The sequence below is a fragment of the Artemia sp. Qi Xiang Cuo genome, chromosome 6, assembly GCF_049724085.1.
Source record: "Artemia sp. Qi Xiang Cuo chromosome 6, ASM4972408v1, whole genome shotgun sequence".
In the NCBI taxonomy this organism is placed as follows: Eukaryota; Metazoa; Arthropoda; class Branchiopoda; order Anostraca; family Artemiidae; genus Artemia; species Artemia sp. Qi Xiang Cuo.
In genome coordinates this window covers 2,138,498-2,164,936 of record NC_142799.1, presented here as the reverse complement: position 1 = coordinate 2,164,936, position 26,439 = coordinate 2,138,498, and the positions used below count along the sequence as shown (strand labels likewise).

Genomic DNA, 26,439 nt, shown 5'->3' with positions numbered 1-26,439 from the left:
TAAATGTTGCCATGAAATTTTGTTTTTGTTGTTCTTAAATAGATTGATCAATGGGGAAATTGCTACCTATTCATTAGACATGTATGATTTACAGTTAGTTGTAGTCAGACTGTTGTTAATAGCATTTATCAATTCAGAACACCCTTCAGATTGTTTCTTTGTGGTCCCTAAATGTCGAGTAAAACAACACTTTTTGCAAAAATAATTCAAAATTGTGATAAAATGCTTTTGGAAAACCCAAAAAAAATCTACTATTGCTTTAGTATTGGGCTGGAGTCCTATGATAAAATAAAAGCTACTGCCACAACCATACCAATACAATTCATACGGGGACTTGATGTTTTCAATAGTATTGAACCGAACTCATGGCTGATTATTGATGATTTGGCTGAATCCATTTAACAGTTCTCACAGGAAATGCTACAGTTCTTCACTGTCCGATCTCACCATGAGCACATTTCCGTTACTCTGGTTCTAAACAATCTGTTTTATCAGAGCAAATGCATGCGAACCCTTGCTTTGAATTGCACTATCTATATTATCTATCGAGTCGTTCGTGATTCTATCTCACTAATAAAACTCAAGAAAAACATATACCCACGCCCCCCAAAATTTATTTTGTCAGCGTACAAAAAGGCGACAAGCAAGCCCAACGGTTACAATTTGCTGGATCTTAATCAGAGCACGCCCGAGGATCTACGTGTAGTCACCGACATTTTCGACAATGAAATTACAGTATATCTTCCAGTGAACAGTAGAAAAGGCTATTAGTTGCCATTATGACACTGAAGAAACTACACGAACAACGGCATTTATTTTCCGTTTTAAGCACTTCAAAACCCTTGCTTAGGAAGGCCATACTCAAACATGGTGTTGACAATGATTTCATTAATCTAATATCTGAACTTTGTTTAAATTTAACTGAGGGCAGAAGGTGTTAGACAACAGACAAAGCAACATTCCACTGTACGTGCCTTGGCTTGTAAAAACAAGGGGAAAAAATTTAAAACAACACAGCTCCTTCAAGCATGCGGTAGCTTTTTCACACTTTTACTGCTTATAATTACAGGTCTTTTAAACAGTCTTCTTTAGAGAATGACTAAACCCTATAAATTGACACAACTTGAACTTCTCCTCTCACCCGTCAAACATTTTGAAGACAATATAAGCAAATTCATTAATGATGAGAATATTGCCGATGTCGAAAGATTGCTTTTACTTCAAGATGCATTGCGACGTGTGGACTAACATAAACCTTATCGTGAGAGACCTGTCGCTGTCACCACTGATCCCTCTAAACAGGAAACATCTCTTCAAGATTCTGCACAATCAAAGGAGAAAGAATTGAATTCGATTGTATCGAAAATTGGGAACCTATTGCCACTCACCTATCGAGAACAGAGTAAAAGAGTATTATCTTATCTCATGTTGGAAACAGATGAACATCAAGTTCAAGTCGACAGCACAGGGAAACAAATTAAAAATACAGGGAAGAGCTGTAATCTGGTATATTTTATATGCGACGATGTAAACAATCGTATAGTAATACTAGGATTTGACACGCTTCTAAACACTTTTTTATATTCATCAGACTTTTCCAAAAGTCTTATCAAACATAGGAGAATTCTACAGATAGCACAAGACTGTAGTCCTCCAACAGCACTAGCACTATATAAAAAAGAAAAAGAGTAAATATTTGAAAATACTAGCACCACTGATTTTACAACACCTGTGGCTGCCAGTCAAAAGCAAAGACGAATTGATTCATCCTCCAGTGTGCAAAAGGGGAGTGGACATTACACTACGTGTTTACGTTCAAAATGGATGAAGTTCTGAAAGGTGTTTATGAAAATATTGGTGAAGCGGGAAGTTTAAGCTCTCCCAAAACGCTTTCTATAGTTGTCTCCAGCACCACATTGAAAAAAGCAAAACAGTATCTAGAGAATGAACCGCGTTACACACTGCATCGGAATCACAGGCTTCGCGGCAAACAATATCGACAAACTAAAGCCTTTTTCCCTTTGCATATAATGCAAATGGATCTTTTAACTTTAGACAAAATTCAATGGCGTCACAATGCACCCTACAAATATATTCTAGTAGCAATCAGTGTCTTTAGTCGCTATGCATATGCCATTCCACTACGATCAAAGAGAGGTGTTGAAGTTGCTCGGGCCATTGAAAGTATTCTTGAACGGGATTCGTATAGAAAAAATTCAATCGGATCATGACAGTGAACTTGTTAACCCACATTTACAAAGGTTCTATTGAAATATAATACAACACTATATCATAGTCACAGCCCGATAAATGCTGCACTGGCTGAACGATTAATAAGAACGATTCGTCTATTAATTTCAAGATATTTTACGCTAAAAAATACACCAGCTTTTATTCGTGATTTAGATAAAATCAGGCAGATATACAACCATCGACCCCATCTATCTCTGTCCAACTCAAACCCTCGGGATGTTCACTACAATGAAAATACATTTGATGCTTTTCTAAAGCAATATTCCAATGGCAATGAGAAGAAAAAGAAGAAATTCAATGTTGGTGATACTGTTTGAATTAATAGTACCACCAATATTTTTGAAAAGGAGAATTATTTATTGAGCACTGAACTTTTCAAAGTGTCCAAAATCCTGGACACCGAGCCCACGACATATCGACGGCGAGACGCCAAAGATGATGAGGTTCTCGGCGGTTTTTATGAATATGAACTGCAAAAAGTTAGAAACACTAGTGAAATTTATAAAATTGAAAAGATATTAAAGAGTCTAACTCGCAGGGGCAAGAGACACTTGTTTGTTCGCTGGCTAGGATACAACTCAGATTTTGATTCTTGGGTCAGTGCTGAAGACATTGACAATGCCCAATGATTTCTATGTGACGTTCATGTCTAATGTTTCCGATCCTCTCTACAATGACTTGAATAGAACAAGTGATTTTTGGAAGAAACTCTCCTCCACCATCAGATTCAACGACACTTTAAGGTAAGAAGTGGCTCTTGTCTACTGTATTCTCAAAAATACTTATGACATCCTGAAAAAGGATCGTAAATATGAAATAAAAATTAGACCCTATGATTGGCCGCCACCACCATCCTCAAGTGATCAAGAACAAATTCAAAAAATCAATAGGATGGATTATCCATATATTGAATTACCCTACGAGGAACTCACCTGTATGAATGATTTATGTCGTTCTATTAATAAAAGAATTTCCGCTAGTAAAAAAGGAGCTTTTCATGTCAACTATTCAAAGGAGGAGGGTAAGATCTACATTAGTTCACCTATCGCCAGTGAAAAGGTTATTCTCAATGATAACCTCAAGAATGTTCTTGGCTTTAAGCTCAATATAATCCATGGTAAAAGTGCCGGAAACACAAATTTCATTTTTGTTGACTACCCGCCTGCCTTCTCCACAGACACTTGTATATTTCTCTACGCTTCATTTGTGGAAACATCTCGGGTTGGTAATTCAAATGTTCCCCTCCTACGAGTTCTTGAACGAAAAACCAATCGAGAACATATTCACTCTACAATATAAAGTCTCTTTGATATAGTCTTATAAACACTTTCTCTTTGGAATTTCGTCTTATAAAGTTAAAAACTAATTTAGATGATCGAATAACATATTTAGAAGTGATCTCTGTAATTATTAGTCATTTTAAACCCTTCGCTGAACAGCAAGATGTCTAATAGAAAAGTGGTATTCACTTGTCCTGATATTGACTGCTATGTTAAGACTCTTAGCCCAAGACAACAGGGCAATGGAATGGACAATTACAAGGGTCGCTCTCCAATGTCGGGCTATAGTTTTATTAGTTGGTTTCCTAGTCTCTTTCGCTCTGCGCTACCTTTGGCTCGAAAAAATATTGTTCAGGCTCCAACAGATTTTGCTTCCTCTACAATATACGATTGGGGTTCTGGCAAGGATTTTAAAAAAGTGCTTCGGAAAATCTTAGGTCTAGTGCGTGAGCCGTTGGCGAGAGATGAAAACAAAATTGTAAAGGCTTAAAAAGGTCTAGAAACAAAGCATCACTCATCAGTCTCCACTCCGGCCAGAGACAAAAGACATCATCCCTGTTATCAAAGAAAAGAAGGAAAAAGCCGACACATACTGTAAACAGAAGAAGAAGTCCCAGGAAGAAAATTGTTAGATCGAAACTAGATTTCTTCTCCTAAAATGTCCTACCTACCACATAAGGATTGCCAACCTTCAATCACCGCCTCACCGAATCTATTCAATACTGAAAATGTTGATGTGAGTGTCAAGCATGGATACTATGAACAATTTTATCCTCAACAACACCTCTCCGATAATATCCACTTTCAAATTTATTCCAATGAAGACTACTTTATGGACATGTCTTCAACATTTATAGATTTGCAAATGAAAGTCCGGAAATCCGATAATCCAATGCCAATTCGGGCTGATGGAATATCCTATGAAAATTGTATATTACATAATTTATTTCGTCAAATTAGTGTCTACATCAATGGCACGCTGGTGAGCACTAGCAACAATCTCTCAAATTATAAAAGCTATATGCAATTCATGCTGATGACACCCAAGTCATACAAGGAATTGAGAGGCACCTCCAATGGTTATGAATATATTACTAATACCGATAGTACAGATGCACTTAAAAATGCTACAACTAGTGAATTAAATCTAGTTGGAAAAATATATCATGAAATATTTAATATACCCCAATGGCGGCCGCCCAGTGTTAAAGTTGATATAAAACTGACGCTTGCACCATCCAATTTCATATTGAGAAAAGAACTTGCTGCCCATCCTGATGTAAGTCTCTCCCTCACCTCGGCAATGCTTCATGTACGCAAACTATGGGTAATGAGTTCTGTTGCTTTGGCAGTGGAAAAACTGAGAGTCAATGGAAATAATATTAAACTACTTGTTCCTCATACAATCACCAATCAACGTTATATTGCTATGGGCTCATGCACCTTCATCGATTCATCCTTTATCAATGGCGAAATTCCGTCAAAACTTGCTTTGGCATTTGTAAAAAGCGCCAGTGCAATAGGATCGTGGACTGAATGCCCACATAAATTCGAGATGTTTGGACTTTCATCTCTTGTGTGTAAAGTAAACAGTATCCCACTCTATAATCTGTCTTTTGATAATTCCTTTAGAACATTTTACGACTTGACCATGCAAACCCTAGATCATGACTCTCAACTATTTGAAAATGGTATAACCGAAGATATGTTTGCTAAAACACATGGTATCATTGTACTGGATTTATCTGGTACACAGGATATGAGTATAGTACGTACGGGGAGTGTGCGTTTAGAGTGTACATTTGCCGATCCATTGGCTGAGAGTATTGCACTAATCTCACTAAACCAATATGAAACCTATTGAAAAATCACTCCCGAAGGCAGTTTTCTACTAGACTTGGCACCATGAACACCAGTCAAATAATTAATGTATTTAATATGGACCCCTACATGTCCCAATACAAATCCTATTGTCTACCCTCGGACTTTCTAAGAAAAATTCAAAGTGTCAACAATACCTTGATTATTGTTAATAGCAGTCCGTCGACTGTGCTGACGGGTCATTGGCTGTGCATCTTTCAAACAATGAAGACGATTGAATTTTTTGAGCCTCTTGGTCTACCCTATACATTTTACACACACCACATCAGCAACTATATTGAGAGCAGTGGGAAAACTATTATTCAAAATCGGAAGAGGGTGCAGGATCTAACGACTAAAAGCTGTGGTTTCCATGCACTACTATATTTTGTGTTCCGATGTCGAAGATATACTTACAAGCAGTTTCTCCACATTTATAGTGACAATCCTCGTCTGAATGACTTTCTAGTGGAAAATATCCTCTCGGACCTATTCAGTATTGATTTCAGTGCCCTAGGAGTAAAGTGTTTAAAAAATGTTTGTGAATTTGATAATTAATAAAATACATGTATATACAACAATGTCTTTAAATCTTCACTTTGGATTTCTTCTTCGATGTATAGGCAACTGTCGTGAACCACTAATGTCGGTAAATCATTTGGATTCACTGTATATTGATCTTGATTGACTGCAAAGTCAGGGTCGCATTTTCTACAGAATAATGTAACTTCACTCTTGTCATATCTCTTTGTATAGTCAATGATACTATTTGTATTCATATTATGAAATTCACGAGTTTCAATCTGTCTATTTGAAGCAATATCACATACAGTTTTTTCAAATGGTGAATCCCATTCGGTAACTGCCAAATTAAAATCACTTGGTTTATAGTCATAGTAGGCAGTGTCGTCACAACGATGACGTAGAAACCAAATTGTCTTGTTAGCCCAACAGTTGAATCGTAGACCAGATTCCTCCTCCCAGAATAATTTAAATCCACGACGATACCAATCTCGTAGAAATAAACTAAAATCACGTTTAGGATTCTTCCCAATCATGGCAGGGTATGTAGTCTCCCACTGATCACATTTATCATAGTGACAATTGGAGCACAGGTGCCCTCTAGGGTGAGAGTCACACACCACCAAAACATAAGGTACATCCTTTATTTTGTACTGCATAGCCTCTATGTAATTTACATGGATTACATAATTTGCACTTTTCACTATAGTCATCAATAATTGTACAATTCTCACATTGAGTCCAACTGCCAAGAGTGTACATGCACAATGGGCATATATATAACATTTTTTTTTTTGGTTTCCAATGTCACTTGACTCTCTCACAGCTAAAACGAAACTAATCGTCCACGCTCCATAAATTCAAGGTGGATGACTGGGGAAGAGAAGTAACTCTGTGACGTTACCTCTTTCGAATAACGGGGGAGCCATCTACATTGAATCCATTGGCAATGTTTTCAAAAGTATATCCACGATATGACTCTGCTTTGTTCTAATTAATATATCAATAAATTGACTATAAGCATTTGAATCACATTTTAAAAGGTTCATACAATAGTACAATGGGGGAGAATCACTCCTCATTATATTGTCAAGTGTTCCCTGACAAAAGAATCCTGCGTTTAAGAGATAACTTGAGAAAATCATCATCCAAAATCAAATGTTTTTCCATAAACACTAGATTTGATCTAATTCTCTCTTTCTCAAATCTATTCATTTTTCAATCCTTTCACTTTGACTGCTGACTCTAGACTGACCCTGATTCGCTAGCCTAACCTAACCGGAAACGAAAGGGAACGTTTTCGATTTCAAAACAATTTTATTGAATAATTACAACAACAATACTAAGCATGTACAATTAGCGATACAGTTTATTGTCTTCGATATGTTTCACCAGTGCACTTAAAGCACATTGAAGTCTATTCACATGTGCTATATCAACTTTTGTGGTGAAACATAATTGATCCTCCATTTTAAATTTGCTCAAGGACATCACTTATCTTGCATATACTGCACCCCGTTCCAGACAAAGCCGTGATCCTTTCGTGATTTCCACCGCAATATTTGGTGCTCTTGTATTATTACCATCAACTCCACTATCAACTTCTAAGAGGGTAAACATTCCACTCGTCATCATCAACACCCAAATATATATCCAAATGAGTAAAGTCAAAACTGTTCTCACTCCTTTGAATTCTATTCACAGACTAATAAAACTATAGCAAAAATCCTTTCCTCATATTCCCTCCGCCGCTAATATGTAACAAGCCCTCTGATTGGTTGATAAGGAAGATGTAACCGACTCGCTGATTGGCTGACAAGGAAACACGTGATCTAACTGTTTCCTGTTATCGGATCAATTTCTCAGAAATCCACTTCCCCTTCGATTTCGCAATCAATTCCTCATAAATCCACTTCCCCTCGATTACGCAATCAAGTTCTCGGAAATCCATTTTCCCTTCAATTATGCAATCAAGTTCTCGGAAATTCAATTCCCCCTCGAGTCCTAGATCAATAAAATTGTTCCCGTTAGAATTCATTACGCATGTGCAACCTTTGTCCCGGAGTTATTACACCTAGACGAACAACAAACAAATATACCTTGAAAATTTAGGTCATTGACACACTTTGATTACGCAATCAATTTCTCAGAAATCCATCTCCCCTAGGGACTCTATGCCAAACAACAATGAAGCCATGTTTGTTTCTTAATTCCCCTTTCGTGAATCAATAATTCCCCCGCCGATTATGTAAATCACTCTCATGTCATTACACGTGGCCAAACAACAACAGATCGATTGACCTTGACCCACATTAGACTCGATTGATAATCCTTGAATAAATTATGTAAAAAAAGTTGTAGGTGGCAGCAGGGGTGGGCTATGGGAGTAGCACCTCCCCCTCTACTCTCGTCTTTGTCACTTTTTTCCTAAAGCTATTCTAAAATCTATTTATTATTCTTTCGACAACCCATATTTTCTCTATTGCATTTCGGTTTGGGCATCTACCTTTCCGTCTGTTTTCAAATCTCTCCAAATACTTCAGAATAAAGCAATGAGGATTCTTTTTAATGTTGATTGCAGAACTTCAGTTAGACACCTATATGGGACTTCAGGAATTTTCTCTTTGGACCAACTTTATTTAATTTCTATCTCTAGTATTTGTCACGATTATCAATATAGTAATTTACCTGTAAATTTCTCTGGCACTTTCTCAACTAATTCGGAATTTCATTATTATTCTACTACGCATAGTACAGATTTTTCGTGCGAAATTCGCCCGACATCGAGAGCGGGAATCAGCATTTGTCACACTAGGCTAAAAATCTGGAACTCAATTCCAGCATCAGTTCGAAAATGCAGCAATAAGTGACATTTTCTAAGAATGGTGAAGAAATATCTTTTGACATGCTAAGCATTTTGTTCATTAGGGTTTTCTTTTTCGTTGTTGTAAAATTTAGTTAGAAAATGGCTGTGTATTTTCGTTGGCAATATTTTCAGCGCTAAAGTATGCCACCAGGCATGTGCGCTGTTTTGTGACATTTATTTATGTACGTGTTATAAATAAAACTATTCTACTCTTCTACTCTAAGAAGTATATAGGCCTTGGGATATCAGAGGCTCACCACGGAACAGTGGGCCAGGCACACTCTATTTCAGGACTAACTAGATTTAAACAAAATATTAGACTATTTACAGTAAGTTTGGGGGCGCTTAGGATGGCACACTCCGAGCAACACCTGCAAAATCAAGTCCATCTGAGGAAATATAGATTTTTCTATATAATTCGGACAGCTATACGCATTCACAAATATAAAAAAGTAGGCTATATGGACAATTGGATATATACTTTATCCCGTAGAACTACCCAGAAGCCTAATTTTGGAACTAAATACGAGGCAATACTATTTAGAGGGGGGATTAGGGGAAAGGAGTAAGAGGTTCACAGCTAAAAAAAAAAAATGAAAATTCCAATAATACATATATAAGCTAGGCATTTTCTGAATTAGTTTAAATATTTTAATTAATTGGGTTAAAAATGCAACTATAAATGGGAAGAAACTTGACATGTTTCGGGGAGGCGATTCTAAGAAATCTTCTTCCCGATGGAGTGAAGTCTACATATGTGGTTAGTGCACACGGACATTTTTTAATCTGTTTTTTGATAATGGATCTGAAATTAATAAAAAGAAGAAAAAGCGCATTTGAGAAAACCTTTAAAGTAGTAGAAATCATTTGTAGTAGAAGTCATAGCAGATTGACTTCAAACACATCATCATTACAGTGCGGATGTTAACCACCGGTACTGTGCGCACGGACTGGCAGTTATGGTAAAATAACGTGTCGATCTAAATTTAAAATACAATTTAAGACTCATAAGTTGATACAGGTAAGGAGTTCCAAACCATTTTCTTGTGATGACCCGCTTCAGCATATCTGAAATCTATTTTTGTTATAAAGAAACGAGTTAAAATCAGAGGAAACAAAGCGAGTTCAAAGTAGAAGCTACCACGGTATAGCTGCCATGACCTGATTTTTACTCACTGAGAGACTGTTTTACCAGTGTATCCGAACTCATCATTATTGCTAAATTAAAAAACCTCTTACAAAAACTCCCCTACATGACAGTAACGGAAGTACTCCAGAGAAACATAAATCAAATGAAAAAAAACGAAAAAAATAGGAAATAATGATATCACTACAAAAAACTTGGAAAAAGTTAAATTTCAATGAATAATGAGCTGAATTTTTGATCACAAGTTAAATTTAAGATTATTTTAAAATTCATTTAAAAGGACTTAAACCTGAAAAATAAGCCTATAATGAAAACGATCACTAATTCCTATTTCAAAACAGCTTCTAGAACGTTATTATGCTATAGGTGTACTCATCTTCTCGAGTCGAGGCTCTGGCCTCGCAAATCCATTACCTCCAGGGGTTGAGCCATGCTTTGCTCACTATTCGTTTTTAATTTTGTACCTGTAGCTTCAATAATGCAAATCATATGATATATATATATATATATATATATATATAATATATATATATATATATATATATATATATATATATATATATATATATATATATATACATTGATTCTTCCCTTTCTACTTACCAATAGTCATTAAATAGGTACCATTCACCTTTGTCGGTGTGATCATGTACATCATGGTAAAAGGGGTTGACTCTTATGCACGCCACAAGATGATGTCTGCTTGAAGCTCTACTTTCAGCAATCTTGTAAATAACACTATGTAGTCTGTAAGATCTATTTTCCTAAAAAAACACGCGTAATTAATATCTATCTTGAAATGGTTACTTTTTAACTTTATTAATCAATTGTGGTGACAAATCAAAATATTGACTGTTTTTTTTTTTAATTAAAAAAAGACAACAAAAAAACAAGTTTTTCGACTGAAAGTAAGGAGCAGCATTAAAAATTAAAATGAATGGAAATTATTACGTATATGAGGCGGGTTGCCCTATCCTCAATTCCTTGTTCTTTATGCTAAAGTTAGATTTTTTTCCAGTCATTTAAGAATGACTCCTGAATCACAAAGGCGGTTTAATTAGATTAATAAGCTTTTTTAAAAGTTCTAAAAACACTTTAGCATAAAGAGCGAGGTATTGACGAGAAGGCGACCCCCTCATATACGTAATAATTTTTGTTTGTTTTAAGTTTTAATGTTCCTCCTTACTTTCAGTTGAAAAAACTTGTTTTGTTTATTTAATTTCTGATAGTTTTTTTTAAAATGCAGGGAAATCTGGATACCCCTCCATGGAAAATTCCATTCCCCCACGAAAATTCCTCCACGGAAAGATCCTCCCACGTAAATTCTCCCCTTCACCTGAAAAATACCCCCTAAAAAACATCTGTATACTTCCCAATAACCGATACTATCTGTAAGCAACAGAAAAAGTTCATAGCTTGCAGCCCATCCCCCGGGGACTGTGGGGGCCAAGTCATCCTCAAAGACATAGTTATTAGATTTTTCCACAATGCTGAAGAAAATGGCTATCTCAAAATTTTAATGGGGCGACTTTGGGGAAAAATGAGCGTGGGAGGGTGGTTAGTTGCCCTCAAGCATTTTTGGTCACTTAAAAAGGGCATTCGAACTTTTGATTCTCGATCAAATGAGCCCTCTCTCGATCTTCTACGATTACTGGTTTGATACGATCACCCCTGGGGAAAATGATAATAATAATAAAAAAAAAACGCATCCGTGATCTTTCTTCTGGAAAAAATGCAAAACTCCCCATTTTTGTACTCCCCTTTGTCAAAAGTCGGGCAAATTTTTTCAGGGTCGTAACTGTTGATGGGTAACATTAAATTTGATGAATTTTACATATTTTGAATAAGCATAAAAATTCGATTCTTTTGATGTATCTATTGTTACCAAGACTCTGTTTCTTAAAGTTTCGGTTACTATTGAGCCGCATCGCTCTTTACTTACTGTTCGTTACCACGAACTGTTTGATTCTAGAAAAGTGGTCAAAACGCGATGATTTCCGTCAAGAGAGAAGAGAACAGTTTTTTTACAGTCTAGAACAGCCTTTTTCAAACACGGTGTCTTTTTTTAGATTAATTTATCAGAAATTAACTATAAAATTTCGTACATAATTTTGTATGCATTCAGAATTCATTCAGAATACAGTAAAAGTAATCTTTCAGTATTGTTTCTGTTGTTCTTCTCCGCTAACGTGTATTCTGTCGACGAACAAAAACGCATGACGACCGTTTGAAAAAGCTTTTTTTGGGGGTTTGTAGCATTCTAACGTCTTTGGTCTCCATCTAAAGCAAGATGATCATTCAATTCAGCACGCGTACAGGCAAATACGTTTTAAAAGCGCTGTTTTACCATCAATAGAATTTTTCCCATCAGTAGTGAAAAATATTTGTTTTTGTTTATATACTTTTTCTATCAACTTAAAGGTGACAGTTAAGAATTATTGGAAATAGTCATTTACTAGATTAATACAAAATGAATTTGGTATTAGATCTTAGCATCGCATACTAACGCATGCGGTGTTTTCTTTATCTTTTGGTTCTTTTTTTTTATTGCAGTTATGGTATAGTCTCATTCTTTACGTATAGTCCAAATCCAAAAATTTCTTCAAGAATTATTGAAAAGAGAACAAAATAGTCACGAAACTGTTTAGTAGCACGGAAATAAAGTATACTTTTTTTTAATTATAGCCTCGATCTATCTAGATCCTCGATCTGCTTATTCATAGTTTCAGTTACTTCTTTACAATGACAGATAATGGACTGTCCTCCCCGGCACAAAATGACCTTGGAATGACTTACCAACGACCCTTTTGATCTATTGGCAGTTGCTTTATCGGCGATCTTCAGACAGTCTCTGACCTATCTCAGACCATGCCTCTATACCGCTCTCCCTATGGCTCCAGGTCTTATTTGAACCTTCGCCAGGTTCCGATTTGGTCCCGCCATTTTTGTTTCCGGGAAAGTGCTGGTTCGTAAACAAGGACGTTTCGTCACATTGTGCCTGCACGGTGACGCAAACTGTGCCCAGTGAGCTTCAGGTGAAGCATTTTAATAGTGAATGGAAGTTCTTCTTATTGGCCACAGCAACTCCTTACTTCGCTATTAAAATTATGTTCAATTTCTTGATCCAGAGAATATAACGAACACAATGATGGTTGTTCAAGCACGTCCAATGCTTTTACTCTTTTATGCCTTTATCAACCCTGTGTTACGAGTATGTAGTAGTACAGCTCGAAACGTTGAAATATAGATTCAGACTGTTGTTTTATTTAAGATCTTTCGCCCTGTCCATAGTGCTTTATCCAGAGAAGCAATGACTCTCCCAGCCTTTGCTATATATGCAACGATTTCTCTTCCCAGTCCACCATCTGACGTTAAAATGGAGCATAGATACTTTAATTTCTTGATGGTATCTAATTGATCAGCACCTATTTCAATCTGACTTGGATCAGATTGGCAAAGAGTCCTTACATTAGTCTTGGAGCCACTGATAGCGAGTCCTATGCACTCAGACCATGGAGACATCATCAACCATGTTTGATAGACCATAGGACGTTAAGCCTGGTAGAATAGTGTCTTCTGTGACATCCAGATGTCTCAGGGATTATAGGTAATCCAGCTATATGTTCTGGGATGGTTGTGCTTTGATTGTCTCAGCACGTCATTTACGATCCAGTCTGTCGCATAGTTGAATAGCCCAGAAGATAGGAAACATCCTTGCTTTACTTCAAAATCCACTGAAAATCTAGAAGTGTTGTTGCCGGCTACCTGAACCCGAGTGCTTGTATCCTTGTACATGCTTTGGGGTATCTCAATGAGTTCTTATGTTGCACTGTGTTCAGCCATAAATAAATATCCGAAGATCCTCTCTAACGAGATTCAAAGGCAGTTATAAATCAATGAAGGCAATGAGAAGGGGTAGATGAAATCTGCTGTACTGCTAAGTGCTACTATACAGAATGAGGCGAATTGTTAATATATATATTCCATGAAGCATCTGCCTGACCTGAGGCCTACCTGTCCAGGACGTGTTAAGTGCGTCTAATCATTATGGGAATCGATTTGAAAGAGTGACATAAAAGACTTTAAAGACTAGATAAATTGGGGCAATACTCCAATAGCTCGTAAACGGCCTTGTCACCTTGTATATACAGCGGAGCATAGCTTGATATTATTGAGTTTTTTTGGAAAAGTCATCCATAACTGTCAGTTAGACGGGATGGTGGAGTTGGTGAGGTCTTGTACATTGCAGAAGGGACGCCATCCTGTTCTAGAATCCTACCCTTCTTCATGCACTTATGCACTTTTAGCACCTTTGTCATTCTTGGCGAGTTAAGGTTACAGCATACGAACCTCTAACTCAATTTATGAAAGGAGGTAGATGACAAAGGTGCCTGGGACTATTAAGCAGCTTTGAAAAGTGCTGTCACCAGCGTTCCATATGTCGTTCCAGCGTTCCTCTGTCATTCTTGGCGAGTTAAGGTTACAGCATACGAACCTCTAACTCAATTTATGAAAGGAGGTAGATGACAAAGGTGCCTGGCACTATTAAGCAGCTTTGAAAAGTGCTGTCACCAGCGTTCCATATGTCGTTTTTCTAATCGGATGAGTTCTCTAGGTTTGTCTTTCAGTGGGCCAGACACTACTCCCTTCTCCTTTTGCTTCTTTGAGGAGCTTAAACATATTCCTGTTCTCGTGGCATTCAAACGATTGCTCCAGTTCTTTTCCTAGGTTTGGCCAGTATTGGTCCCCGTCCCATTTTACTGACTGCCCAACTGCTCAGCGTGCTACTATTATAAATTTCATTGCACTATCCACGAGGAGCGTTTGTTCTGGACTTGCTGTGGGTTGTAGATTCAGGTTTGTTGCTTTTATTTTGTATAGAAAAGCAGCTCTTCGGCTACATCCTGTGACGAAGTTTTTATCTGTGCCCATACTTTGTCAAGGTCTAGAAATCGGTTCGAGGCTTCCAATTAGTTCTTCAGCATTCACAAAGTATTAAAAGAAAAAATTTTTTTTTTTTTTAAAAGAAAAATTCTTTTAAAGTATTAAAAGAAAATATTCGTCGCTTATAAAATGCATAATTAATACTGACATCTAGGTGTCCAAACGACAAAGCTCTTAAACTAAAGGTACTTTTTACACCAACATTTATATTTACAAAAATTGCAGTAAAATTTTATTACTTTATAAAATCACGCAAAAAAGTCAAAAAAAAGAAATTAGCAATTATTAATGTGCAAGACTTTTACAGCCATGATTTGTCATAACCTGGAAAAAGTTGGAATTCATTTCTTTCCTTTTCGCGCTTGTTAAACTTTGCTTAGTTAAACATTCTTGGCACTCCAACATTTTCCAGTTTTTGGAACAACTCTTAACTTATAAGTTAATGCTTCAGTCATCAATTAGGCCTTTCAATGAAGTATTTAGAAAAAAAAACTAGAAAAAGATGGGGTATATTTCTTCTTTTTTTTAGCTTTAGGAGAAATCTAGGTCTTCCAACATTTCCAATTTATACCTAAATACCTTATTGATAATTTCGTGTATTTGGTTTTTAATGACAATATTAAAAAACAAAATAATGTTTTTTTTATTAAAATATATGTTGTAAGATTACGTCAAAACTTTAGACCTATCGAAATCCCCATAATCAGTTTTAACACAACCCAAGGGAAGAAATTCACCTGATGGCTTATCAAAATTCTGCATATTTTCTCCAGTTTTGCTAAATATATCTTTATTTTGTCCTGTTTCATGCTGCTATTTAATGATAAAATCAATTCTGAAAGTTCCATTTTCTTTAATTGCACACATTGTTTTTTGAAATTCAATTAATCTATAAATTAGCAAAATTCTAACATTTATCTCTAGCTAACCAAAGACAACACACCGTGTGTTGTAGTAGCCAAAACCATCATCTTGAATCTTAACCCATTTTCGTAAAACTAAATAGAATATTCTTCAATTCAGCACATCACGGTATGTCATAGCCCCAATAAACCAGTTGAATAGTTGTCAGACTGTTTGACATGGACCAATTCTTTTTTATATAAAAAATACATTGCTTGACATAGTGAGAAAAATCAATTTTCGACCAGATGACAACAAAAGGCTCAAGAATTACCCCTAATTTCATTAACAAGTTACAATCAAATTACATTAACAAGTTAAAAAGCTAAAATTCCACCATTTATTATATATAAGCCATCCGGTGAAACTTATAAATAAGCTAAAAAGCAATCGAAATGAACGTGATTCTAGAAAGAAATCCGCGTTCGAATTCTGGCATAAAATACGACCATATGGAACACGCACAGCCGTTTTCAGGTTAAAAAGCTTTAATTCTGTCTAGCTATTCGGATAAATATTTACCTTTTCATCTTCAGTGTTAGCTTTATCTACAGTTCCATCTGGTCCAAGCTTCAGATAAAGCCTCTCAGGAATCCAATATTCTAAAATTAAGAAGCATAACCTTTTAGTAAACAAGCAGCATTTGGTTAAAAAGCCTATCGGGAATTAAGCACTTTTATTGTAATCAAGTGAGTCTGTCGTTGGCTGTATTCTATCCAAGACGGCTGGCCAAAAAATTAAGAGCCCTCCCCCATTACTGACAATGAATTGCTACACTGCTATGTGAGAAGACTGGCTTGTGATTGTTTTTGAGTATTCGCTTTTACATTTTTTTTTCAGAATTTAATTTATTACAAGACCCACTCCATTGTTAGCCGTAATACTTTAAAATATCTGGCCTTCATTTGAATTAAATAAAAAAAACAAGTTTTTTTTAACTGAACGTAAGGAACGACGTTAAAACTTAAAACGAAGAGAAATTATTCCGTATATGAAAGGGGCTGTCCCCTCCGCAACGCCTCGCTCTGTACTCTCAAGTTTTTTATTGTTTTAAAAAATAAGAGTTGTGAGAAAGTCAAACTTTAGCGTAACGAGCGAGGCGTTGCGGAGGGGAGAGCTCCTTTTATATACAGAATAATTTCTGTTCGTTATAAGTTTTAACGTCGTTCCTTACTTTCAGTTAAATAAACTTGTTTTTTTATTTAATTTTTAATGCTTTCGAATTAATGCAGGTTTTGATTTTGGCTCACCGTACACGAATAATTAAAACAAAATTTGCATATTAATTTTACTTTTATTTGGTTAAATGGCTTTCTCGAAACTTGTTTCATTTTATTTACGAACGTTTTTATTAGTAATAAATATACGTAACTTACGAATTAACTTACGTAACGAACTTCTATATTCAGACATTTTTAATACGTATATTAGGGGGCTCGACCCCTAGTCAATACCTCGCTCTTTAAGCTAAAGATCGAATTTTGTTCCAATTCTTTAAAAATGACCCCTCAATCACAAAGGCCGTATTTAGAATAAATAGCTCTTATGAAAGTACTAAAAAAATCTTTGCCTTAAAGAGCGAGGTATTGACTAGGGGGTGAACCCAATCATACAAGTAATATTTTCTGTTCGTTTTAAGTTTTGATGTTACTCCTTATTTTCAGTTGGAAAACTTTTTTTTTTATATATTTATTTTCTTATCTTTTTTTAAAATAATGCTGGGAATTCCAGCGCCCCCTTCATAGCAATGTCCCTTTCCCCATTAAAGCTTCCTTCATGGAAAGATCTTCCCAAATAACCCCCGGCCCACCCATCCCCCTACTACCAGAAAAAATCCCCCCTGAAAACGTCTGTATACTTCCTAATAACCAATACTATATGTTAACATTGGGTAAAATTCATAACTTTCAGCCCTCCCCCCGGCGACATCGGGGGATTAAGTCATCCTAAGGGACATAGTTATCATATTTTCAACGATGCTGAACAAAATGGCTATCTCAAAATTTTGATCAGGTGACTTTGGGAAAAATCATGCGTGGGAGGGGGCCTAGTTGCCCTCCATTTTTTTTGGTCACTTAAAAATGGCACTAGAACTTTTAATTTCCATTCCAATGAGTCCTCCCACGATATTCTAGGACCACTGGGTCGATACAATTGCCCCTGGGAAAAAAACAACAACAAAAAAACAAATAAACCTGCATCCGTGATCTTTCTTCTGGCAAAAAAAAAAAATATGCAAAATTCCACATTTTTGTAGATAGGAGCTTGAGATTTCTACGGTAGGGTTTTAGGATACGCTAAATCTAATGGTATGATGTTCATTGAGTTTCTTTAATTTTCAGACGGTATTTCCCCCTTTTTTCGAAAATCAGCCAAATTTTCTCAGGCGCGTAACTTTTGATGGGTAGGACTAAACTTGATGAAAGTTATATATTTGAATTCAGGATTGAAATCTGATTCTTTTGATGTATCTATTGGTATCAAAAACCCGTTTTCTGGAGTTTCGGTTACCATTGAGCCGGGTCGCTCCTTACTTACAGTTCGTTACCACGAACTGTTTGATATATTATGTATATTTGGTTATATTTAGTATAATCAGCCTTTATTTGGATGGAACACTGGAACACTATTTGGATGGACTGGACTGCCCTATTTTTATTAAGTAAACAGGCCACCAAGCATTTGCTATTAGAGAGGAATTTCATCAGACTATTAATACCCCCCTCCCCCCAGAAAAATAAGACCAAAATAATACACTAACTGCCCGATGTTACAAAACTCAGGGGAAAGTAAAATCACTTTATTGGTGTCAATTTGTCCTTTTTTTAGGATATCGCCAACTTGTTATAAGGGATAAATAAAAGTTCAAATAGGGATAAAATCCTTTTAATAGACAGTGTTTTTTATAACAGTGATAGAAATTCACAAAAATACCAGATATTTCGGTCACATATACAGTGACCGTCATCAGTAGTAAAACTAAAATAAAACAATTTAAATCAAAAGTTTATATACTAAATCAAATAACACTACATATTGTTTGAATCCCTAATTCTTTTCAAAGCAAAGGTGGAAGCTATTCTCTTTGACCTTCTTGGATTCGGATCATTAGCGTTAAATGATATAACATTTGGACAAAGGTCAACTACATTGGGTGAATTGAACTTTACTCTGTCAGATTTTAATAAATTATCATAGATAGAGTTCAGCCCTTATTCACCTGCATCCCAATTCAAAGAAATATTCTTGAATGAAATTGTTTTTATTTCAAGAGTTTCACGAAAAATTTGATTTAAACTCCGATCTCTAGAAATCAAATAGACATTCTTGAACGAAATAAAATGGTCTGGAAAATTAAAAATATGTTCTGAAAGGGCTGAAGTGAAATCTTCAGACTTAGAATCTTGCTTTAAAGCCGAAGAAATTGAATCTTTGTGTTGTAATAATCTCATTTCCAAACTCTGGTTAGTACGTCCCACATATGAACTTCCACAAGTACATGGGATCTGATAAACCCCACTTTGTTGCCCCAATGAAGTTAGATCATTCCCAGGATTTGGATAACTGCTCAAAATATTATTACTATTTGAAGCTATCCTTAGACCATTACTTTGTAAAATTCTTTTTAAGTTTTTCACTTCACCCAGGTACAGATAGTAAAGAACTAAAAACCTCCTTCTCCCAAGTTGTCTCAAAGACTTCCTTAGAAATCTCTAGAAACCTTTTTCTTCTTATTGAAAAAGTCTGGTTAATTAACCACTCTGAATACATGTTACTTATTAGTATTTTCCTTAGAAAAGACAACTCCTCCTCAAAAATTTTGGAGTGCAAATACTAAAGATTTGGTCAGTTAAATAAATAATCAAACCAATTTTTACTTGGCGAGCGTGATCGGTACTATAAGACAAAAATCTTTTGTTATTGGTCGGTTTTCTGTGAATTTTAAAATCCAGACTATTTTCCTTTTTCAAAAGAAGAACATCAAGAAAAGGAAGTTTCCTATTCTCTTCTAATTCAACAGTAAACTTTAAATCCCCTCCCAAACAATTAAGATGTTCCAAAAATCCCTTTAATTCCTCCTCCCCATAATCCCATACTGAAATAATGTCATCCATATATCGGCCCCAGAAAATATGTTTTAAAAAATATGAATCTAACACAATTGTTTCAATATTCTCCACAAAAATATTAGCTAATGAAGGGGATAAAGGGGCCCCCATAGGTAAACCATTTATTTGTTCGAAATACTCCCCTCAAAATTGAAAAAAATAAGAGAACTTATTGCACAACCTTACTAAATACATAATTACAGAAACTTCCAAATCTTTTTTGCCACTTTTCAAATCCAAATTTCTTAAGAACTTTCCTTCTAGAAGAGTTTCGGCTGCTTCTACATCAGTATTTGTGTACATTGATACAATGTCGAAGCTTGAAAGCAAAAAACTCGAAGAAATTTATACTTTTTTCAGTTTGTCAACTAAATTCGAAGAATTCTTATTATACGAAATTTATCTAGACAAGTAGTTTTCAGATTGACACTAACCACTAGCTCAAAACACTTGTTGGCGACCGTGTATTTTAAACAACTGGTCGTAAAGGTAGGTTAGGCTCATGACTCTCGGGAAGTCCATATATTTTAGGGCACAAGAAACTGCGCATTTTTGGCAGGCATTTGTAATAAAGTTGAGGTGTAATTTTTCTTTCATCCTTAAAGCACTTCAATTCTTTCTTAAACTTATTTGTAAAAGAGTCTGTTGGATTATACGATAGATTCTTGTATGTTTTTTCATCATTTAGTAAACTTCTTAATTTTGATTCGTAGTCCTCAGTATTCATCACAACTAAAGTCTTACTCTTATCTGCTTTTTTAATGGTAATTGAACCATCCTTTTTCAAGTTTTTAAGAATTCTTATGTCTTTGATGGTCGTACTAGGAAAATTCGGTTTCAATACAAAATTAGACAGGGTTTTTACGGTGGAAGCTCTTACTAAGCTAACATATTTTATTATATTTGCGTTTTTATGCAAAGATGTTTCTATTGAAGAGATAATGTCTTCCAAGGGGACTTTATCCGGTTTAAAACAAATTTCGGACCCTTTTCAAGCACTGATTGTTCTTGTATTGTTAAAGTTTTTGATGAAAAATTAGATATACTTGGCTCAAGAATTGACGAAGGTAATACCGCATTATTTGTTGATAATTTCAAAAACTTTTTTTGCAATCTTTCTCTGGAAAGGCGGAAGTCATCATTGAAGTGATTTTTTCATGTTTGTTGAATAAAACAAATTTACTACTGATGACGGTCACTGTATATGTGACCGAAATATCTGGTATTTTTGTGAATTTCTATCACTGTTATAAAAAACACTGTCTATTAAAAGGATTTTATCCCTATTTGAACTTTTATTTACCGCCATGGAAATGCAGTGCGGTCTCCAAAATTATCTATGTCATATTTATGGGGATGTTTTGACCAAAAATCTGGATAAATATATAAACACTCAGAACAAACCTGCAAATGTTATCAATCAGCATGATTTTCTTCTACGATGTAAGAAGATGAGAATGGTACCACCAACACTAAAATTCAATTTATATTTGGGCTCTTTCAAGGAAGAAAAGTTTGAACAAAGCATACATTTCAAGGCTTTAAATCACATTATTAAGGATAAAAGTCGAAAAAGAGCTTTAATAGTGAGAGATAAACTTTCCCTGGAAAATCTTATATCAAAAAAGGTTAGTGTAAGTGACTTTTGTTTTATTCAACAAACAGGAAAAAATCACTTCAATCATGACTTTCGCCTTTCCAGAGAAAGATTGCAAAAAAAGTTTTTGAAATTATCAACAAATAATGCGGTAATACCTTCGTCAATTTTAGGACCAGGTGTAGTTAATTTTTCATCAAGAACTTTAACAATACAAGAACAATCAGTGCTTGAAAGGGGTCCGAAATTTTGTTTTAAACCGGATAAAGTCCCCGTGGAAGACATTATCTCTTCAATAGAAACATCTTTGCATAAAAACGCAAATCTAATAAAAGATGTTAGCTTAGTAAGAGCTTCTACCGTAAAAACCCTGTCTAATTTTGTATTGAAACCGAAATTTCCTAGTACGACCATCAAAGACATAAGAATTCTGAAAAACTTGAAAAAGGATGGTTCAATTACCATTACAAAAGCAGATAAGAGTAAGACTTTAGTTGTGATGAATACTGAGGACTACGAATCAAAATTAAGAAGTTTACTAAAGGATGAAAAAACATACAAAAATCTATCGTATAATCCAACAGACTCGTTTACAAATAAATTTAAGAAAGAATTGAAGTGCTTTAAGGATGAAAGAAAAATTACACCTCAACTCTATTACAAATGCCTGCCACGCAGTTCCTTGTGCCCTAAATTATATGGACTTCCCAAAATTCATAAGCCTAACCTACCATTACGACCAATTGTGTTAAGTACAAGGTCACCAACAAGTGTTTTGGGCAAGTGGTTAGTGTCAATCTGTAGACCGCTTTTGTCTACACAAATTTCGTATATTAAGAAGTCTTCGAATTTGGTTGAAAAACTGAAAAAAAGTAGAAGTTTCTTCAAGTTCTTTGCTTTCTAGCTTCGACATTGTATCAGTGTACACAAATATTGATGTAGAAGCAGCCGAAACTCTTCTAGACGGAAAGCTGTTAAGAAATTTGGATTTGATTAGTGGCAAAAAAGATTTGGAAGTTTCTGTAATTATGTATTTAGTAAGGTTGTGCAATAAGTTCTCTTATTTTTTTCAATTTAGAGGGAGTATTTCGAACAAATAAATGGTTTACCTATGGGGGCCCCTTTATCCCCTTTATTAGCTAATATTTTTGTGGAGAATATTGAAACAATTGTGTTAGATTCATATTTTTTAAAACATATTTTCTGGGGCCGGTATATGGATGACATTATTTAAGTATGGGATTATGGGGAGGAGGAATTAAAGGGATTTTTGGAACATCTTAATTGTTTGGGAGGGGATTTAAAGTTTACCGTTGAATTGGAAGAGAACTGGAAACTTCCTTTCCTTGATGTTCTTCTTTTGAAAAATCAAAATAGTCTGGATTTTAAAATTTACAGAAAACCGACAAATAACAATAGATTTTTGTCTTATAGTTCCGGCCACGCTCGCCGAGTAAAAATTGGTTCGATCATTTCTTTAACTGATCGGATCCTTAGTATTTGCTCTCCAAAATTTGTTGAGGAGGAGTTGTCTTTTCTAAGGAAATTACTAATAAGTAGCATGTATCCAGAATGGTTAATTAACCAGACTTTTTCAAAAAGAAGAAAAAAGTTTCTAGAGATTTCTAAGGAAGTCTTTGAGACAACTTGGGAGAAGGAGGTTTTTAGTTCCTGACCATAGGGACCAAGGTGAAGTGAAAAACTTAAAAGAGTTTCACAAAATAATGGTCAAAGCGTAGATTCAAATAGTAATAATACTTTGAGCAGTTTTCTAAATTATGGGAAGGATCTAACTTCGTTGGGGCAGCAAAGTGGGATTTATCAGATCCCATGTACTTGTGGAAGCTCATATGTGGGACGTACTAACCAGAGTTTGGAAATGAGATTATTACAACACAAAGATTCAATTTCTTCGGCTTTAAAGCAAGATTCTAAGTCTGAAGATTTCACTTCAGCCCTTTCGGAACATATTTTTGACTTTCCAGACCAGTTTATTTCGTTCAAGAATGTCTCTTTGATTTCTAGGGATCGGTGTTTACAGTAAATTTTTCGTGAAACTTTTGAAATAAAGAAAATCTCATTCCAGAATATGTCTTTGAATTGGGATACAGGTGAATCAGGGGTGAACTCTATCTATGATAATTTATTAAAATCTGACAGAGTAAAGTTCAATTCACCCAATGTAGTTGACCTTTGTCCAAATGTTATATCATTGAACGCTGATGAACCGAATCCAAGAAGGTCAAAGAGAATAGCTTCCGCCTTTGCTTTGAAAAGAATTAGAGATTCAAACAATATGTAGTGTTATTTGATTTAGTATATAAACTTTTGTTTTAAATTGTTTTATTTTAGTTTTACTGCTGATGACGGTCACTGTATATGTGACCGAAATATCTGGTATTTTTGTGAATTTCTATCACTGTTATAAAAAACACTGTCTATTAAAAGGATTTTATCCCTATTTGAACTTTTATTTATCGTCATGGAAAGGCAGTGTGGTCTCCGAAATTATATTGTTATAAGGGAAAAGGATATTGCTATTTAATTTAAATAGTAGAATTCATCTGTAATAAGTTTTTCTTTTTTCGCTTATTTTTTTCATATTTTTGCAATTTTTTGCTAAATAAATTTAGAGGACAATTTTTAATGTGAAATTATGTTCAGATTGTTTTTTTGTTATTTATTGACACTGAGGTGTGATTTCGGTCAATATAAGGTGCTGATAGTCATTTTTAAATGAAATAAAACCTTATCTTATCAACACAAACTTGGCTCACTAATAGAACTGATGAGGGCATGTGACCTAGATTGAAAAACAGGATAAACAGAGCCCTGGATATCTTTTCCCAGCTCCGCCGCCATTTACGGAACCAAGAGTAGACTAGCATGAAGACAAAAATTTGATTGTATAAAGCAAATATAACATCTGTTCTCTTCTACATAGTTAAGGCTCGGCCATTGAAGGCGTCTCACCTCCATGATATGGAGGTTTTGATCACCGCTAGACAGCGATGATCAAGGGTAGACACGTGTCGGGTAGACACGAAACACACCCTGTGAACGCGATAATTTGACAGAACCTCAAATAGTGATGTGTGTCACTGTTGCTGTACCTTTGAGCCTACCACCACGACTGTCAAACAGAGAATACTGCGTTGGCTCAGCCGTGCCCTGATAACATCCAATGACCGTATCATCAAGTAAGTGCTTTTAGCAGCTCCTTTGCTAGACCTGCGTAGGCGGTTAACTGAAAAATTTGTGGACAACTGTCAGAAATGACTTTGATCCCATTGTCAGACTTTGAAAATTTAGAAGAAGATGGGAGAAATGCAGGCTCCGATCTGCTGAAAAATTAGCACAAGATTGGGACAGTTGGGAGTCAACCATACGGAGCCTTCTGGATACCGGGTGAGGCATTCGCATCTGGTCCCGCAACAAGTACAAGTAAGTAAGTAAATTAGAGGAATGCTGATGGATATTGGCTAAAATTTAAGCATTTACGTTTTCGACTGAAAGTAAATAAATTTTTTTGTTTAGCAAAACTGTATACAATGAAAATAATCCGACTATATTTTGAAGCCAAAAAACAAAGTTCTATAAAGGTTAATCATTATTATTTTTTTTCTGGAATGCAAAATTATCAGATCTGTCAACCAATCTTATCAATAAACTTTTTTTCCACATAGAAGAAAAAAAAGAAGAAAATGCATAAACGCACCATTGTTTGTCACTAAGTGCCACCAACTAAGGGTATTTAGTGACCTATTTGTGACCGGTGACCTTATTTGATGACCTTATTTTAGTGACCTTGATATGACCGATTTTATCACAATTTTGAATAGAGCCACTATCCCATTTAAAAGAATACAAAAAAAGCACAAGGTCAGAAACATGTAGGCTACGCTAAACATTAAGTGATTCAACAAACATAAAAATCGTAATTTCTTCAGTTTTGGTTTTGTACGTTTCACCTGTTTATAAGGTTTTCATCGGTTCTATTAATATCAATTAAATCATACAACAAGTAAACTTGCGACAAAATAAAAATTATTTTGTCATTTATTAAATTATTTCAATTATTGTCATTTATTTATTATTTTGTCAATTATTATCCTTTATTTTTTACTACTTAATTATCCTTTGAACCTTGCGAAGTAGCTTTGGTTTTAAAAGATTTTTGTATGTACCTAACAAAACGCTTACTTTGAAATTCACGAGTGTCATGATGCAAAAATTTGCACATTGTATTCTTACAGTTGATTCCATCCCAGCAGATCTTCTGTGTTTTCAGCTGTTTGTTTTCACTCGTCGGTACGTCTGACTCAAGTACAGGACGCAGTAGAACTAAAGTCTGCATTCAAAAATAATAATTAACTTCAGAAAACGAATAATATTATTTTAAGTTAAATAAAACCAAACTATAAATATTTGAATGAGAATAGGATAGATAACTTTCAATAGTTAATATAATAATAATTAATCTAGGCATAATATTTCAGGGTATGTGTCTTCAATCTTGTCTCTGAAATTCCTTGGTCAGGCACATATTAATTTTACGAGTTTTCTGTCATTTTATTTCCTTTTTTGTTTCTCTTAATGAACACATAAAGTAAATGAATGAATAAAATACTTTATTACCCATAACACACAAAGTGAAACTGATGAAATATAAGAAAAAGAGATAAAAGAGAAGAAAATAATTACTTTACACAAAAAACACATCACACCTACTACAGACAATTCAAAAAAGAATACCCATCCAGGGGTGGTCCATATTTTTACTACACAGATTAGAAGTAAGGTCGTCGGTACTAAGAATATGGTCGGTAATCAAATATTTTTAATAAGGAAATGAGTTGGAGACCAACTGTGGAACTAAAGAAGGGATTAGAAGGCTAGATGTTCTAAAATGTCTTTTACCCTTTAAAAAGGGCACTAGAACTTCGAGTTTCCGACTG

The 26,439-nt window shown here is 35.1% G+C and overlaps 1 protein-coding gene across 2 annotated transcripts in view; it reads right to left on the bottom strand.

The window, feature by feature from the left end:
• PAN2 (PAN2-PAN3 deadenylation complex catalytic subunit PAN2) overlaps positions 1–26,439 on the bottom strand; it is a 207,770-nt gene that overhangs the window by 55,696 nt on the left and 125,635 nt on the right. For both annotated transcript variants that reach the window (XM_089090455.1, XM_089090454.1), the window contains exons 13-15: positions 25,685–25,832; positions 16,298–16,377; positions 10,532–10,692 (exon numbers count right to left, since the gene is read on the bottom strand). In XM_089090455.1, the coding sequence (XP_088946581.1) occupies positions 10,532–10,692; positions 16,298–16,377; positions 25,685–25,832 (389 nt within the window). The remainder of the gene's footprint in view (positions 1–10,531; positions 10,693–16,297; positions 16,378–25,684; positions 25,833–26,439) is intronic.